Genomic DNA, 14,060 nt, shown 5'->3' with positions numbered 1-14,060 from the left:
GAGTTTGTTTCAAAACCATAATAAAAATGAAAAGTGAATGAGCGGCTCAGTCGATGGATCATGCGGCACTCACCAGCAGACAGGCCGCACTCTGCCCGGATGTTGACTTCTACTTTGAGGTCCAGGTTGCACTCGTCTCTCTCTACTTTCTCCTGCTTGATCAGTGGCAGCACCTTGGTCTCCTCCTGCTGAGAGACAGTCAACAGCTACTTTAACACCATAATATTCATATCTGAATCCAATCCCGATTATTTTACACTCAGCGAGTGAAAGCTGGGTTTGGGATTGGATGCCGTCCAGGCCCGCTCCGCTCTCATTAGTGTTCCTCCGTGCATCTCTTCAGCTATTATATACGCGGAGCTTGCAATTAGCTGCAGTGCCAACAATTTAATGTTTCTTAATCAAACATAAAAACAGTACGTCTGAATCAAGAATCAGTATTCAGAGAAGCACTTACATGCAAAGACTGGAAACGTAGTTATCCTATTATTATTGGGTAGTGAAGAAATTATTGCACAGAATGCACTCAGCTGCAAATACAGCTATATTCAATATTACTGCACATCAGCCCAAGCCTGGCCATCACAGTACAACAAAGCAAATTAAAGATATTAATGGGCATTGTGCCCCAAAAAAGTTTTAATTAAAAACAGGCTGTGACATTACCTTTGTAATCTGATGAAATGTTTTCTCCTCAGATCCAGTGGAAAGCGGCGGCACCAGAGGCTGATGGTCATCAGGCCCTGGAAAATTAGCACAGGATACTGAGCACTGCCATTAACAAGGGCTTTCCATGCCTATTAAACTGTTAGATGGACCACTTATGGGTTCTTTGATGACCACTTCAATTAACATTTACAATGTACAATCCATTTCATACCAACTACATTTTGTTTTTTCCTGGGTTCAGAATGAGCTCCTGAAGCCTCACAGTTACTTCAAACAGTGATTCTATGTATTATGATAGTCTTTAATGCTCTATATACACAAAACATATAATTTCACTGAAATGTTTGATTGGACTACATATAAACAATACAAACACACGTCAGCTGATGAGATCAGAGAGGGAGGCAATTGCCTGACAAGGTGCAAAATACGTTGCTCAGAGCAGAAGATGAATTTCCCATCTGGGCACAAGATGCAACATCATTTCTCGTGCAGCAAAAGCAAATTAACTGCAGCGGGAGAAATGGGTCCTAGTTTATTTCCTCTTGAATTTAGACGTCAATGACCAGGATGGTTAAGAATCGCACTGGTCTTTTCCTGATATATTTCATTGACTGATATATTTCAGCTAGATGTGCCTATCTGATGTCACACAGGTGGGAAAAAAAACAATCTTCTACAGGAAAAACAAAAGCTGCACGTGTATTTATCAGTCTGCAGCACAAGATACAAACAAGAGCATAAACACTGTGACGGGCAGACAACTTTGTCCTGGTGAATCAGCGACAGAAAAATGTGGCCAATATGAGGAAAGAGAGCCAGGAAACTACTTGACACAAATCCTCAGCTAAAAAAAAAAAAAAAAAAAAAAAAAAAAAATCAACAGAGGTGAGTGCCCAAACACATCAGTCCAGAGCTTTTCTGCAGCTGTACGGTGGAATGCAAGGTGAATCCTGGCATTTTGCTCTAATGTAAATTTTATTTATTTTTTAAAAATATGGTTTTGTATGCAATAACCAGCTTCAGCCCAAACAGGTCTGCATCTAAGAACTCAGATCCGTGTTACTACCTCACCATCAGTGAGCCTAACCATGACAGCACAGCCCGAGCAAGTTGGAGCTGGTGGATGAGAGCAGCCAGACAGCTTCCCTGTCCCTGAGCACATCTGGCTAAAGACATCCGCACACTCGATAGGCAAGACGCTGCGCTGTGACGGACCAATTCCGATCTGATCTGCAGGCATAAATTAATTTGCACCAATTAATCTATTTTTGGAGCATTTGTCTGTTTGCACATTTCTTGAGAAACCACTAAGCAGGGCATGGTTCATAGTCCGTGAGGAGGGATTGTGCAACGCAACAGGGCAGGCCAGACTAGTTTCATTCTTTTTTTTTTTTTTTTTTTTTTTTTTTACCTTCGGGTGGCCTAAAATGAACGGTGTGCATTTCATCCCGCTGATTCCGTCTCCTCATCTTCCTCTCGTAGCTTCGCATCTTCACGTCCATTTCTCGTAGTTTCTGTCGCAGCGCGTCGTTCTCTTTCTCGCTCTTCTCTCGCTCCTGGTCCATCTGGGAGCGCAGGGCAGCGTAGCCGTCGTCCACCAGCTTGCAGATCTCCACCACCGCCGAATTGGCCAGCATCTCTATGATCGAGGCTATTTGCGCTTGAAAACCAACACAGTCCGCCATCATCGCCATTGCTGCTCTTCATGCACGGAGACGGACGCGGATGCGGCGCTGCGGCGCTCGGCTGTGACAGGCTCGCTGCTGCACGCCGCAGGTCTACATGCAAAGCCTCACGGGGTCTGATCCGGTGTGTCGGCCTATTGTCAACCTTTTCTTGATGGGGGTCTAGATGTTGTGGCTCTTCGGGGTGCGAGAGTCGCCTCGTGATGACGTCAGTTTGTTGTTCAGCATCACTTCAAATGTAATACTTGGCAATGAGGTTTATTCATTCGCACAATGGTGGGGGTTTAAAAACCCATGAAGACCAAACACTCATTTTAAGGGATCATATTTATTATGGAAATATGAAGATGAATAAATTAAAAGCACAATATTCACCGAGCTTGTTAAACGCATCCGTTGATATTAACAGAAATTACAAGGACCCCTACTGACTTGATCTACACATTACACTTCATAATACTGAAAAGGAGCGATGTAAACAGCATGTCACTGCACTGGTCAGCTGTCATTTTTCAGTTCCGTCACTTTCCAATGTGAACACTCTGATGCCTCACCAGGTTCCCGAGCACAGAGAAGCACTTGCCGCACTGCGTGCAGCTGTAGGGTCTCTCTCCTGTGTGGACGGCCTGGTGAACCTTGAGGCTGCATGCCTGGGAAAAACGCTTCCCGCACAGGCCGCAGCTGTAGCGCTTCTCCCCGGTGTGGACGCTCATGTGTCTCTTTATGTGACTGGACTGAGAGAAGCGCTTCCCACACTGGGTGCAGCTGAACGGTTTCTCCCCGGTGTGCACTCGCTGGTGGGTTTTCAGCTGGTGCAGGTGGAGGAAGGGCTTCTTGCAGAGAGGGCAGTGGAACAGTCTCTCCCCAGCGTGGGATCGCTGGTGTACCACCAGGTCTCTGGAGTTGGAGAACAGCCTGCCGCACTGCTGGCAGCTGAACACCCGCTCCGGGTTACTCAGGAAGCCTCTGCTTCGAGAATCGGAGGAAGGGCTTCTGAGGCTTGAGTCAGCTGGAGAATCGGATGTTGGACAAGCAGGGTTCGCAGAGCGGGTCCTGCTGGTCAGGAATGGAAAAGAAGATGAAGGCAGTCGCTCCTCGATGCCTCCAACACTGTCTGTGGAGTCTTTGTGAGGAGCGATCAAAGATCGAGCCACCTCTGGGGAGGAGAACAGATCGTTGAAGGAGGGCGAGTCGAAGCCGCCACTGTCCAGCTCACCGGGCTTGGTTTCTGCTGATTCACTTTCTCCGTGGTGACTCTGTGAGGAAAGGTTGCTATTATCAGTAATACAGTTGTTGGTACTGGTGATTAATTTGCTATTGTTTATTTGAAGCTCCTCTTTGTCTTTTCTAGAGATGGTGAGTAAGGGTAGATTTGTCCCGAAGGCAGCCCCTTCAGTCCAGGAGGGCTGCATTTCTGTCTCCATTTTAACAGGAGCTGAACCCATCTCAGCTGCTTCTCTTTTCCAGTCTGCCACCACAGATGGCACAGTACCACACAAACCATTCATCCCAACATTTGCCAGGGACATGTCTGCATCCAGTGTCTTTATAAAGGTAGCCTCTGCATCAAGCCCCTTACTGCTACTGGACTCTGCCACAGATAAAGAACCACATGGATTCACATCACCCACATCTTTGTTTTCTTCTGTGTGGGAAGACAATTCTGCGATTTCTTTGGTTCCATTTGGGCCAGGGCTTCCTGTCACCAAACCGTGGTTCATGTCTGGTGGATGGTATTTATCGTAGGCGTTGTATCTGCTGTCTGGCTGCTGGATCTTGAGGCTGTCGGCCTCCCCCTCCTCCTTATCCTGCTGCTGAGCTTCAAGTTGGGCAAGGTCCTCTGCCTCATATTGACCTGAAAGGCTGATTCTGGGTATTTCTGCTTCCTTCATGTTCAATGACACATCAACATTCACATGGTGGTCCTTCTCTGCAGCAACAGAATGAGACTGAAGCCCAACTAAAAGTAAAGAGAGAGAGAGGAGAAACATGGGCATCATGTCATCATTAAACTGTCAGGTGAACAGATGTGAGGAACTCTTGAGGTCGTACATTGAATCTGACCTAAAAACCTATTTTGTTTTCCCAAATCTGAGCTGAGCCCATGGCTAACTTTTGTCAGTCCAGTGTTTCATTGGTAGATATTTTTAGACTGAATTTTGATCCAAAACCCAGAGAAAAGGTAACGGAGAGAAAACCCAGGTCTCATCTGGGCCATTTCTGCTCTCATCTGGTTCAGGAATAAAAATGTCTAGCTCTGTATCTTGCAGGACCCTTTCATACGTACTGCTGCTACTCGGAGCCATCTGTCGGTCTTCCAGAATGCTGCAGCCCGTCAGCTCGTCCTCCAGCCTCTCCTCCTTGATCACCACCATTTCTGGTTCCACCGGGGGCTCTGCCACCACCACCGACTGAGGGCGAGAGAATGAGGTGACCCTAACCATTACAAACTTCCAATTAGGCGCACTGATGTCTGGCTGTAATATCATCTTCTGACTTCAATCAGAAACACACGAATGACAGTAAGCACCACACTCAACTGCAACCCAAACAAAACCAAATCAAGAAGGTTTCAAAACAAGAAATGGAAAAAAATTCAAATGAATCACTCATGCCATGGTGAATTATTATGAAGATAGTAATCCTGGCTTTGCTACTTTTCTATGCCTTTAAATGAATAGTGGGGAACTTGCCTGCAGTAATTTCTAAGGAGCCAGCAGGGCCAGCGAACAACAATGGCTTCGCAACAGTTTACCTTCAAAATTCTGAAATAAGTGCTGAATTCATCATTAAAAAACGCTGCCATGATCAGTGCACCATGGACTTTAAGTGCTTTTGGAGCTAAATGAAGTTTGACCTGTTCACATTAACTACCTCTTGTTCTGACGCAGGTGTGGCCTGTCTGTTAATCCGGTGAGTTTCATTTAATTCACTAGAAACTGTTAGAATGCAGAAAATGTAGGGGGGGGGGGTCATGGTAACATTTTCTTCTTTCTGGTTTAATCTCATCTCAATTTGTCAGTGTTCAAGTATGACATCTGGACAATTTAACCCTTTGAAACCTGCATAATTCACTTGATTTCTAAGATTTTAAAAAAAATTGTGTCAAAAAGGTTATTAGCATTTATTTTACCGGAACATTAACTAAAAATTAGAGGAAAAAACTTGAAAATCACCAGCAATGTTTTTGAAAAATTACAAAAAAACTACATGATTTTTAACATGCTATCTTAAAATATTAAATTGGCAATGCTGGATCTTGTGTTTAAATGAATGTGAACGCAACCTTTGATACTTCACAAACAAAAATATCTCTTGATATAAGGGTCCCTATAAGGCAAAATCACTTCAAATGGGTGGCCTTGGTTTATTGAAAGTCAACTTAGGGGTCCAGAACATGAAAAAGTTTGAAAATCTCTGTGTTAAACATGCACTACTGGAGTATATCTGGCCACCACACGGTGCTGAGAGCAGCAACAAGTTTATATGGACACTCTTCACAAAGTCCTGTCCTCTCCCCCCCACCTCTGTCTCTTCCTCCTCCAAAAGTATACGTACCAGAAGTACGGAGGCCAGCCTGGGACAAATGACGCTAAAATCTGTGCTAACAGCTAAGCTAAAGCAACTATGGCATGATTTGTTATGGCTCTTCTCATGTTCCCTCTCTGACTCAGAACATGGCCTTTTTTGGTACCACCACTTGCCTCGGTCCACCACCGTGCATTTTCAGGAATGGGAGGAAGGGAGTGCTTCTTTGAAACATCGGGAGAAGAAGAGGGAGGAACTTGACTTTGGAGCGGATTTTTGGCAACAAATACTGGGGAGGAGGAGAAAAGGGCTAAAAACAGCTGCATGACCGTTCCATGTAAGCTGGTGTTGGTTTACATCATTACGTCTAAAAAAAAAAAAAAAAAACACTCTCCACAAATATTTTGTTGGTTTGGTTCTGAAATGACAAAGTGTAGTTTAAGAGGCAAACTGTTTGTGAGAATGTTATTTATTGACTGAGAGCATCATGGGTGAGTAGAAAGTAAGAATACATGTAAAAAAAATCCCTGTAATCTCACTTTTATCTGACTGGTCAAATTTAGTCCATAGTGAAGCAGGGATTAATCCAATTTATTCAACTGTACAGATGTGCTTATATTTAACTGACTGAAATAGAAATGTATAGTCCTCACATACATCTAGTTTGGTCAGTAAGGCCTTACACTGAGTTCATAACATGCAGGACAGGAGACAGAAACAGACAAAGAGAGACAATATGACAAGTGGAGTATTTTATAAATGGCAGCACTGACCCTGGAGAACTGAGAATCAGCATTCCCCAAAACAGTGGACTTTCCATTTCCTTTTGCACTGGTGGAGAGCTCTTCTCCCATGTGATGATCTGTCCAGGGCAAATCACAGAACTGCATGTTACTTTACAGCTCACCAAGACAAACTCTTAGTATACACTTTGTGAATGTTTCTGGTGCTTAAACACTAAATGCATACAATAACTACAAACGTAAGCAGGGCTGTTGCAGGCTCATTTCTTAAATAAATTTTAACATATTTTTTTTTAATTATATTTTTTATGGACAGGTGGAATGTTACAAACCAAAGTAGAGGATCCTGTTCAATGCAGAACATCCTTAGCACCATGAAAATGTACCATTTTTACACCTGCTCATAAAAAGCAGCATGTGTAAAAATATTGTTGAGGCACAGGGGTTTCACAGCAGATGCATTCTATTGAGTCATTTTATCAGTGACATGAAAAACAAAGAGGTGGTTAAACGATGACCACTACTTGGTGAACATTATAAGCAGGGCAGCTGTTATTGATGGCAATGGAGGGGTACTTTCATGAAACCCTTAGCTGAAAGGGGCTCTTTAAATTTGCGAGGGTGTGGGCCCAAGAGTGACATTTAGGCTAGTGCGAGGGGCCCAGAATTTCAAGTAGCACCTCTGTTCATAAAGAAAAACAAGCACTCGCATAAAATAAAAATCAATTTGTACTTTCATAACAATATGAGATTTTGCCTCTTATAGGCCTAGGACTCAAACCAGCAGGGGCGCCGCCAGGAATTTTGGGCCCCATGAAAAAAAAAAAAAAAAAAAAAAAAAAAAAAAAAAAAAATATATATATATATATATATATATATAATATATATATATATATATATATATATATATATATATATATGTTTACTCGATGATGGTTTAATAATTTTATATTAGTTTTTACCTATTTTTTGGGGCCCCTGCCAGGCAAGGGCCCTTGGAATTGTCCTAACTTTTCCCCCATATACAGCGCCCCTGCAAACCAGTATGATACTTAAAACTACACCCTGCTAATTCATGTTTTTAAAAAAAAAAAGAAAGAAAGAAGAAGAAGAAGAAGAAGAAGGAAGAGTTTAGGTTGGTTTAATTTACTAAAACATAGCTGTGATGGACATCGCTCCAATGCATGCTGTTGTCTCCTAAGAAGAGACTGTTTGACCTAATCTGTATTGGAAAATATATCAAATGATTGTGGAGTGACTAACAGACAAAGGTACACCCTAACAGGGTATTAGTTCAGAGCATGGTGATTTAAAGGCAGACTATTCACTGTCTAATGGGAGGGCACACCCCTAGAAACGATGTATCACTTTTAAATGCGTGTCTTGAATCGACTGTTTTCATGTCAAATGTCCGAAAAACAGAGACAGGTGAAATGCTCTCATATTTGGTGTTATGATGGGGTAAACGAGTTGTCCTGAACACCTGAGGCATTTCCAAGTTCTGTACTTTGAGGAACTGAGGGGCATGTATTATTCTTTAGCACATCAGAACAAGGTGGGCTGCCCGCCCCTTTGAAAACGCATAGTTTGCGTTTAACAAAATCCACTCCTCAGCTCGGTACACAAAAAGTTCGCTAACACAAATTTATTTCAGCAAAGACTGGACTAACTTTTGGAGCCGCTTCGGCTGTAACACCAGTCCTCTCTCCCAACAACCATCCGCTACTGTTGATGCACACAGTGGGAAGCATTTCAGAAAGTTGCTGTTGACATTGCTTTAACAGTCGCTGCTCGGAGAGTTTTATGTATGTCGGACTGGGGTGCATCTACCAACAATTCACAGCCCGTCTTGACTGGTATTTTCTGGGGAAATGCACCTTGTGTCAAGTTAAATTGGCATTTTTTCGGCTGGAGTCTGGCGCGGCGCTCTCTCCATGCCGTGCTGGCCGAGGTGATGACAGAACTAGCTAACTACCTTTTCGGGTACAAGTCACCACCAGCGGCGGGACGGGAGCTCTCCTGGCGCTGCGTCCTCCCGAGCGGACCTCCATCAGCCGCAGTTTGCTCTTGAGAGCCAGGTTCTCTCTCTGGGTCCTGGATATTTCCAGCCGCAGGGTGGCGAACCCATCGTCGACAAGCTGGCAGATCTCCGCCACCGCCGCGTTAGCCAAAACCTCCATGATGGACGCCAGCTGAGAGTGGAAATTCACATAATTCGCCATGGTATCGCACCGCTTCGGCTCCCTTAATCTCCGAACAAAACTGTGTTTAGCAGACATCCCACCTCTCCCGGAAGTTCCGGGAGGCTCTCGCAATCTGACAGGAGCTCCCCTGTCACCGGCCAGTGATGCACAATACCCAGGAAATCAGACAATCCCAGAAATGATTTTAAGAGAGCGCGAGGCAATCTCATCCTGATTCGCCATTTCTTTGTCAATAATCTGACTGGGACCAATCATTCCCCGTCGTGGGCTTTAGCTGTGGGTGGGCTTTAGCTGTATCCCGAAAGCATGCGACATGCTATAATATTACTTATACTTAGTTCAAAGTGTACTGTTTTGACAGTTGGTATGACAGAAAGTCAAGGGGGGGTGAGGTGGGGTGCATGTAAATCTTTATTTCAAGTCCTGAACAAAAAAGATAACATTGTATACAAATAGATAAACATTAAGTCATTAAAACATGAAGTAGTGCAAGAGAAATATAGCAAAAACATAATATAAATTATAACAAATAAATTAATAAATTAAAAAAAAACAAAACAAACAAACAAAAAAAAACGGAACATTGCCAGAAAACATAATATTGCCAGAACTGTCCTGCTGGGAAAGAGCAAGACATCTGCTGGACATTTGGCCTCTCAGAGCAGGAAGAGAAGTGGTGAGAAACTTCTACCGATGATATGTGTGTGTTGTCCTACTGAGAACAGAGATCAGAGGTCCTAAAGTCTGACTTTGGTTTTTCAGCACCTTACATCATTCCCAAGAGGACAGCCAACCAGGGAGGCCATGACGTGGCATCATCATCGTCATTTGGACCAGCACCATCTTCATCCTCTGGTCGGGCTGCTGCAGGTGCACAAGACGGACTGAGACCTGCTGCGTCTACCATCAGAGGGGCCACAGGTCAGACTGGATCCAAGAGGGCCAGACTCAGTCCCCTCATAGAGGACAACAGAGGCAGAGCCGGAGCCGAGACTGAGGCCCCCAGAGCCACAGCTCAGGCCAACACCAACACCTCTACGTCCCAGACTGGCACCATCTCCCCTACGGCCCAAAACTGGTACGCTGCCTTCATCCCAGAGCTCTTGGTCTGCTTCAAATCCACTGGACCAAAACAGAGCTAGTCCTGGAACACAAGCGGCCCTGAAAAGGATTAAGCAGGTACAGAAAATTAATGAATGATCTCTGTGAAACATGTCTGAAGTTTGTCATTCTGCAATTATCTTTCACACTTCAGCAAATCATGAAAGTGAATTTCCTGTTTCCTGTGTAGCAGCTGGGAGGAGATACGAGGAAAGACACATGACGACCACTATAATGAAGACACACTGGAAAAAAGGAATCAGTGCCAAGAAGCAGACAGAAGCTAAAGCCAACCTGAAGCGCTGACATGAAGTCCCTCTCCTTGACTGCTTCATAGGAACATGGCCTCAGCAAGGCTGTGTGCAGACAGAGTTTACACTGCATTCCTATGAGAGCACAGAACTCAGAGGCTGCAACACGACTCCACTGAGGTGACGAATGCCAGGAAACCAGGAAACACACAGGTAGATCTTCTTCAGCTATCTGATTGTGGTGCTCCAGCCGAAGTGGTTTACTGGATTGCATCGTGCTTCATACAACATCATCGAATGCTTTAAAGTCACTTTGGTGTCCCTGCACTTCAAGGCTCAGTGCTAGTGTGAGATTTTTTTGGGAGTTTTTCCTTGCATGCATTGAGGGTCTAAGGCTGGTGGTGCCAGGTAAGTAGGACAGGGAAGCTTGCTACAGACAGGTGACAAATTAAAGGAAAAACAAGTGTCTTAGTGTGGTGTTGGGCCAACACGAGCCACCACAACAGCTTCAATGCTCCTTGGCGTCTCCATGTTTCTGGAACTCTCCTGGAGGGATGGAACACCATTCTTCAAAAAGGTCCTGTACAGCGCTCTCCATCACCATCATTATAACATCAAACAAGGCAATATCTTGTAGAAGAATGCAGCTCCACCACTGGTCATGACTGGAGTCATTTTTTCTATTCAACAACTCAAAATGGAAATAAAAACTGTTGCAGAACATTCATTTTGAGGTATTTCATCCTAAATGTCGATATACATTTTCAGCTGTTGACTCTAAATGAAATCCATTCGAACATCCATCCTTTTTTTTCTTTTACAAAGAAGTGACACTTCTATGACTCATACTACTGTAAATGGATATGAGAGGGAGGTCATTCTACAGCGCTCAGTGCTTTTCAAACAGTGAACTCCCTGCTGCAGCTCTATCAGAAGCAAAGTGTTTCAGCGGCACTGTCGCACTATCTTCAATATCCACCAACATATGAGAGTTTGTGAAACTGAAATAAAGCAGTTTTATGGGTTGATTTTACTACAGCAGTCCATTCCAGCAGGGCTGAGTGGGCCTTCACCTAGAGCAGTGGTCTTAAAAGCGGGGTCTAGGGACCACCAGGTGTCCATGAGGGAATTCCAGGGGGGTCTGCAGCAAAATGAAGAATAGTTTAATTTCACTGTATTTTAATTCACTGTTAGAAAGCAGAAAATGTATTAAGAATCATGTTCATATTTTCTTTTTTTCTGGTTTAATTTGACAAAAAAACCTTCACAAATTCACTCAAAAATGGACATCCCCGGCTTTCTGAACGCCAACTTGGGGGTCCAGGACATCAAGAAGTTTGATAACACATATCTAGAGCAAAGGTATTGTTGCAACACTCTTAAAATCAACCAACAGTAGTTAAAATATCTCACTTGTTGAAACTAGTACTACAATGATAGTTAACTTTTTCTTATCTAACATTACTGTAGTGCTTACTTGCTATAAACGTACCTTTCAGAGGCTTGTCGTAGTAGAGCCAATTTGAGAAAGTCCATAATTGATTCCATTGCCATTAAAGCTCCATATTTAGATGGGAGCCTTTGCCAGCCCTCGCCTCGTCTTGTCTTTACATGAGTTGCACAGTCATTGGTGGCAGGTTCGTTCAACCACTCAACAGCACTCTAAGTAAAGGACATTCACTCTTTTAGGCCAGCCACTCTGCATCAAAAATACACAAAAACATCGTCCGATCATCTGTACTCGTTTATTTCCCCAAAACAGTTTTCACATGGCATACTAGTCATACATAGTGGCAAGATGTCATTTTTATAGGTAAATGCACTTGTAAATAGTATACTACACTTGCACATATATCAGAGCTGTGAGATGAGAAATTTGATAGCAGCAGTGGACTTTTGGCTGAACTTGAGCTCATGTTGCAGCACAAGTTAAGCACAAGTTAGTGGATGAAGAGAGAACATGTACAAACACAGTTTAATGATGAAGAACTATCAAAAAGGCCACAACAATTTTTGGTGTCAGACATGACCAGCGTAATTTTGTTTTTGGCTCATTACCAATTTTAACAAACACACGAGTTCACACCTCAGAGCCAATGAGGAGCCTCAGGAGTCGGAGTTGAAATACGAGTTGATTCAGCTCTGTGTACAAGAACGAGATGCTCACATGAGTTAGTTCAAACGTGGAATACTTGTGTATATGGAATACATAGAACATATGTATATACTGACAGATTATGAGTTATTTCTGACCACATTTCACTCTGGGAATCACATTCCACTTTTAATCAACTACAACTAGGAGTAACCAGCTACTGAAACGTCTTTTTCAGCCTGACAGGCAAACATTAGGCTCACCCTGGGATCATGAGCAGAATGGTACTCATGTCAGTCTGGGATATAGGTTTGTGATCCGTTTTTAGGTTTCTAACCCAGGGACATGATCAGAAAAATAAATTAAATTAAAAAGAAGAAGGAGAAGAAGAAGAGGAAAAAAAAACATGAGACTGGGTCATGTGTCCCCATTTGGGAGATCCACACCATGGATACTGTGATAACCCAGGGCCTGTTCTTGTTTGGTTTCTTGCGTATATGGCCTGCTGGTTGGACAGACTGCTCACAGATCATTTAGGACATTACACAATTAAAGCAGACCTACAGCAGATTTCAAACACTGGGTTTTAAACATTTTAAGATGTAAACGTTTTGTGCTTATAGTATTAGTAACGGAAATGCCCCAGTTCCCCTTCAAACGTTTCCAAATGATAATCTCATTATCATAACCACATTCCCAGTTTTAGAAATTATTAACAGTTTATGCTTCCCAATTTTTTTTTTTAAATAGATGCTTACCTTTTTTTTATACAAACAGGCTGAATTTTGGTAGAGTGTTGGGTTGTATATTTTCTTGGACATTACATGAGTCTACATGGTGGTGAAATAGCACAACAGCTCCCAAAATGACACGTACATAAGCAAATGCCAACAAAGCAACTTGTACCAGTATAAAAATCAACATGCCCCAGTATCCATTTTTGAGGGAATCTAACAGGATACACAACAAATACAATATTCTCAATTAGCAGCCGAGGGGAGCACAGAGCAACTAATGAAGATACTACACTGCAAAAACTCAAAATCTTACCAAGATTATTTGTCTTATTTCAAGTCAAAAATGTCTTATTCCTAGTCAAAATATCTCATTACACTTAAAATAAGACATGATCACCTCTGAAGTAACTTGTTTTTAGACAATTGTCTCTTGGTTCAAGTGAAAATTTGCTTGAAACAAGTGAAAATTTGCTTGTTTCATTGGCAAAATTTGTTTCTTGTTTCTAGCTAATTTTCACTTATTTCAAGTGAATTTTCACTTTTTCCACTGGCAAATTTTGCCAATGAAACAAGCAAATTTTCACTTGAAACAAGTGAATTTTCACTTGAAACAAGAGACAATTGTCTAAAAACAAGTTACTTCTGAGGTGATCATGTCTTATTTTAAGTGTAATGAGATATTTTGACTAGAAATAAGACAAATAATCTTGGTAAGATTTTGCGTTTTTTGCAGTGTATAACAGATCACCCAGGAAGCTATACAACACAACACTTCTGCTTCAAGTCATCCAGGGGTGTAAATTCATGATAAATCTGAGAAGTGTGTCATTACAGTGTGTGACTCCAGGTTACAGGGTCCAAACGGCTTTTGAACTGTGCATTTACATTGTGAGCTACTTGGTCAACAAGTCACTGGAAGCCTGCACATCTCCTACAGAGCTGAGGCACTGAGGAAACGCTGTGGCGCTCAACAAACCTACTGTCTGAGAAAAATTTGGTCCCAGGTGAACTTTTTACAGTCATTGATTGTCAACTGCTAATCTT

The 14,060-nt window shown here is 42.8% G+C and overlaps 2 protein-coding genes across 2 annotated transcripts in view; both read right to left on the bottom strand.

Moving 5' to 3' along the window:
* The window catches only part of LOC115362585 (uncharacterized), a 34,426-nt gene that overhangs the window by 8,679 nt on the left and 11,687 nt on the right, over window positions 1-14,060 (bottom strand). Inside the window, exons 6-13 of the mRNA XM_030056561.1 lie at window positions 9,737-9,993; window positions 8,913-8,959; window positions 8,623-8,820; window positions 4,645-4,768; window positions 2,883-4,317; window positions 2,084-2,373; window positions 667-743; window positions 74-188 (exon numbers count right to left, since the gene is read on the bottom strand). Of these exons, the coding sequence (XP_029912421.1) occupies window positions 74-188; window positions 667-743; window positions 2,084-2,373; window positions 2,883-4,317; window positions 4,645-4,768; window positions 8,623-8,820; window positions 8,913-8,959; window positions 9,737-9,993 (2,543 nt within the window). The remainder of the gene's footprint in view (window positions 1-73; window positions 189-666; window positions 744-2,083; window positions 2,374-2,882; window positions 4,318-4,644; window positions 4,769-8,622; window positions 8,821-8,912; window positions 8,960-9,736; window positions 9,994-14,060) is intronic.
* On the bottom strand, window positions 2,667-8,999 carry LOC115359957 (zinc finger protein 41-like). The gene is made up of 4 exons (XM_030052667.1): window positions 8,604-8,999; window positions 6,659-6,747; window positions 4,645-4,768; window positions 2,667-4,317 (listed from the first exon to the last, which is right to left on the bottom strand). The coding sequence occupies exons 1-4, from the start codon at window positions 8,905-8,907 to the stop codon at window positions 2,879-2,881; spliced, it is 1,956 nt and encodes a 651-aa protein (XP_029908527.1). The 5' UTR covers window positions 8,908-8,999; the 3' UTR covers window positions 2,667-2,878.

Source organism: Myripristis murdjan, chromosome 1, assembly GCF_902150065.1.
Source record: "Myripristis murdjan chromosome 1, fMyrMur1.1, whole genome shotgun sequence".
Classification (NCBI taxonomy): domain Eukaryota; kingdom Metazoa; phylum Chordata; class Actinopteri; order Holocentriformes; family Holocentridae; genus Myripristis; species Myripristis murdjan.
The sequence above is the reverse complement of the archived record's forward strand: the minus strand, read 5'-3'. Positions and strand labels throughout refer to the sequence as shown.

What these genes read in the sequence shown, in the direction of transcription:
- LOC115359957 (XM_030052667.1), bottom strand. Translation starts at nt 8,907, where the DNA reads ATGTCTGCTAAACACAGTTTTGTTCGGAGATTAAGGGAGCCGAAGCGG. An exon ending in GGTGACTTGTACCCGAAAAG is followed by an intron (nt 6,748 to 8,603) that starts GTAGTTAGCTAG and finishes TGCCCTGGACAG; the next exon opens with ATCATCACATGGGAGAAGAG. An exon ending in GATGGCTCCGAGTAGCAGCA is followed by an intron (nt 4,318 to 4,644) that starts GTACGTATGAAA and finishes CTTTACTTTTAG; the next exon opens with TTGGGCTTCAGTCTCATTCT.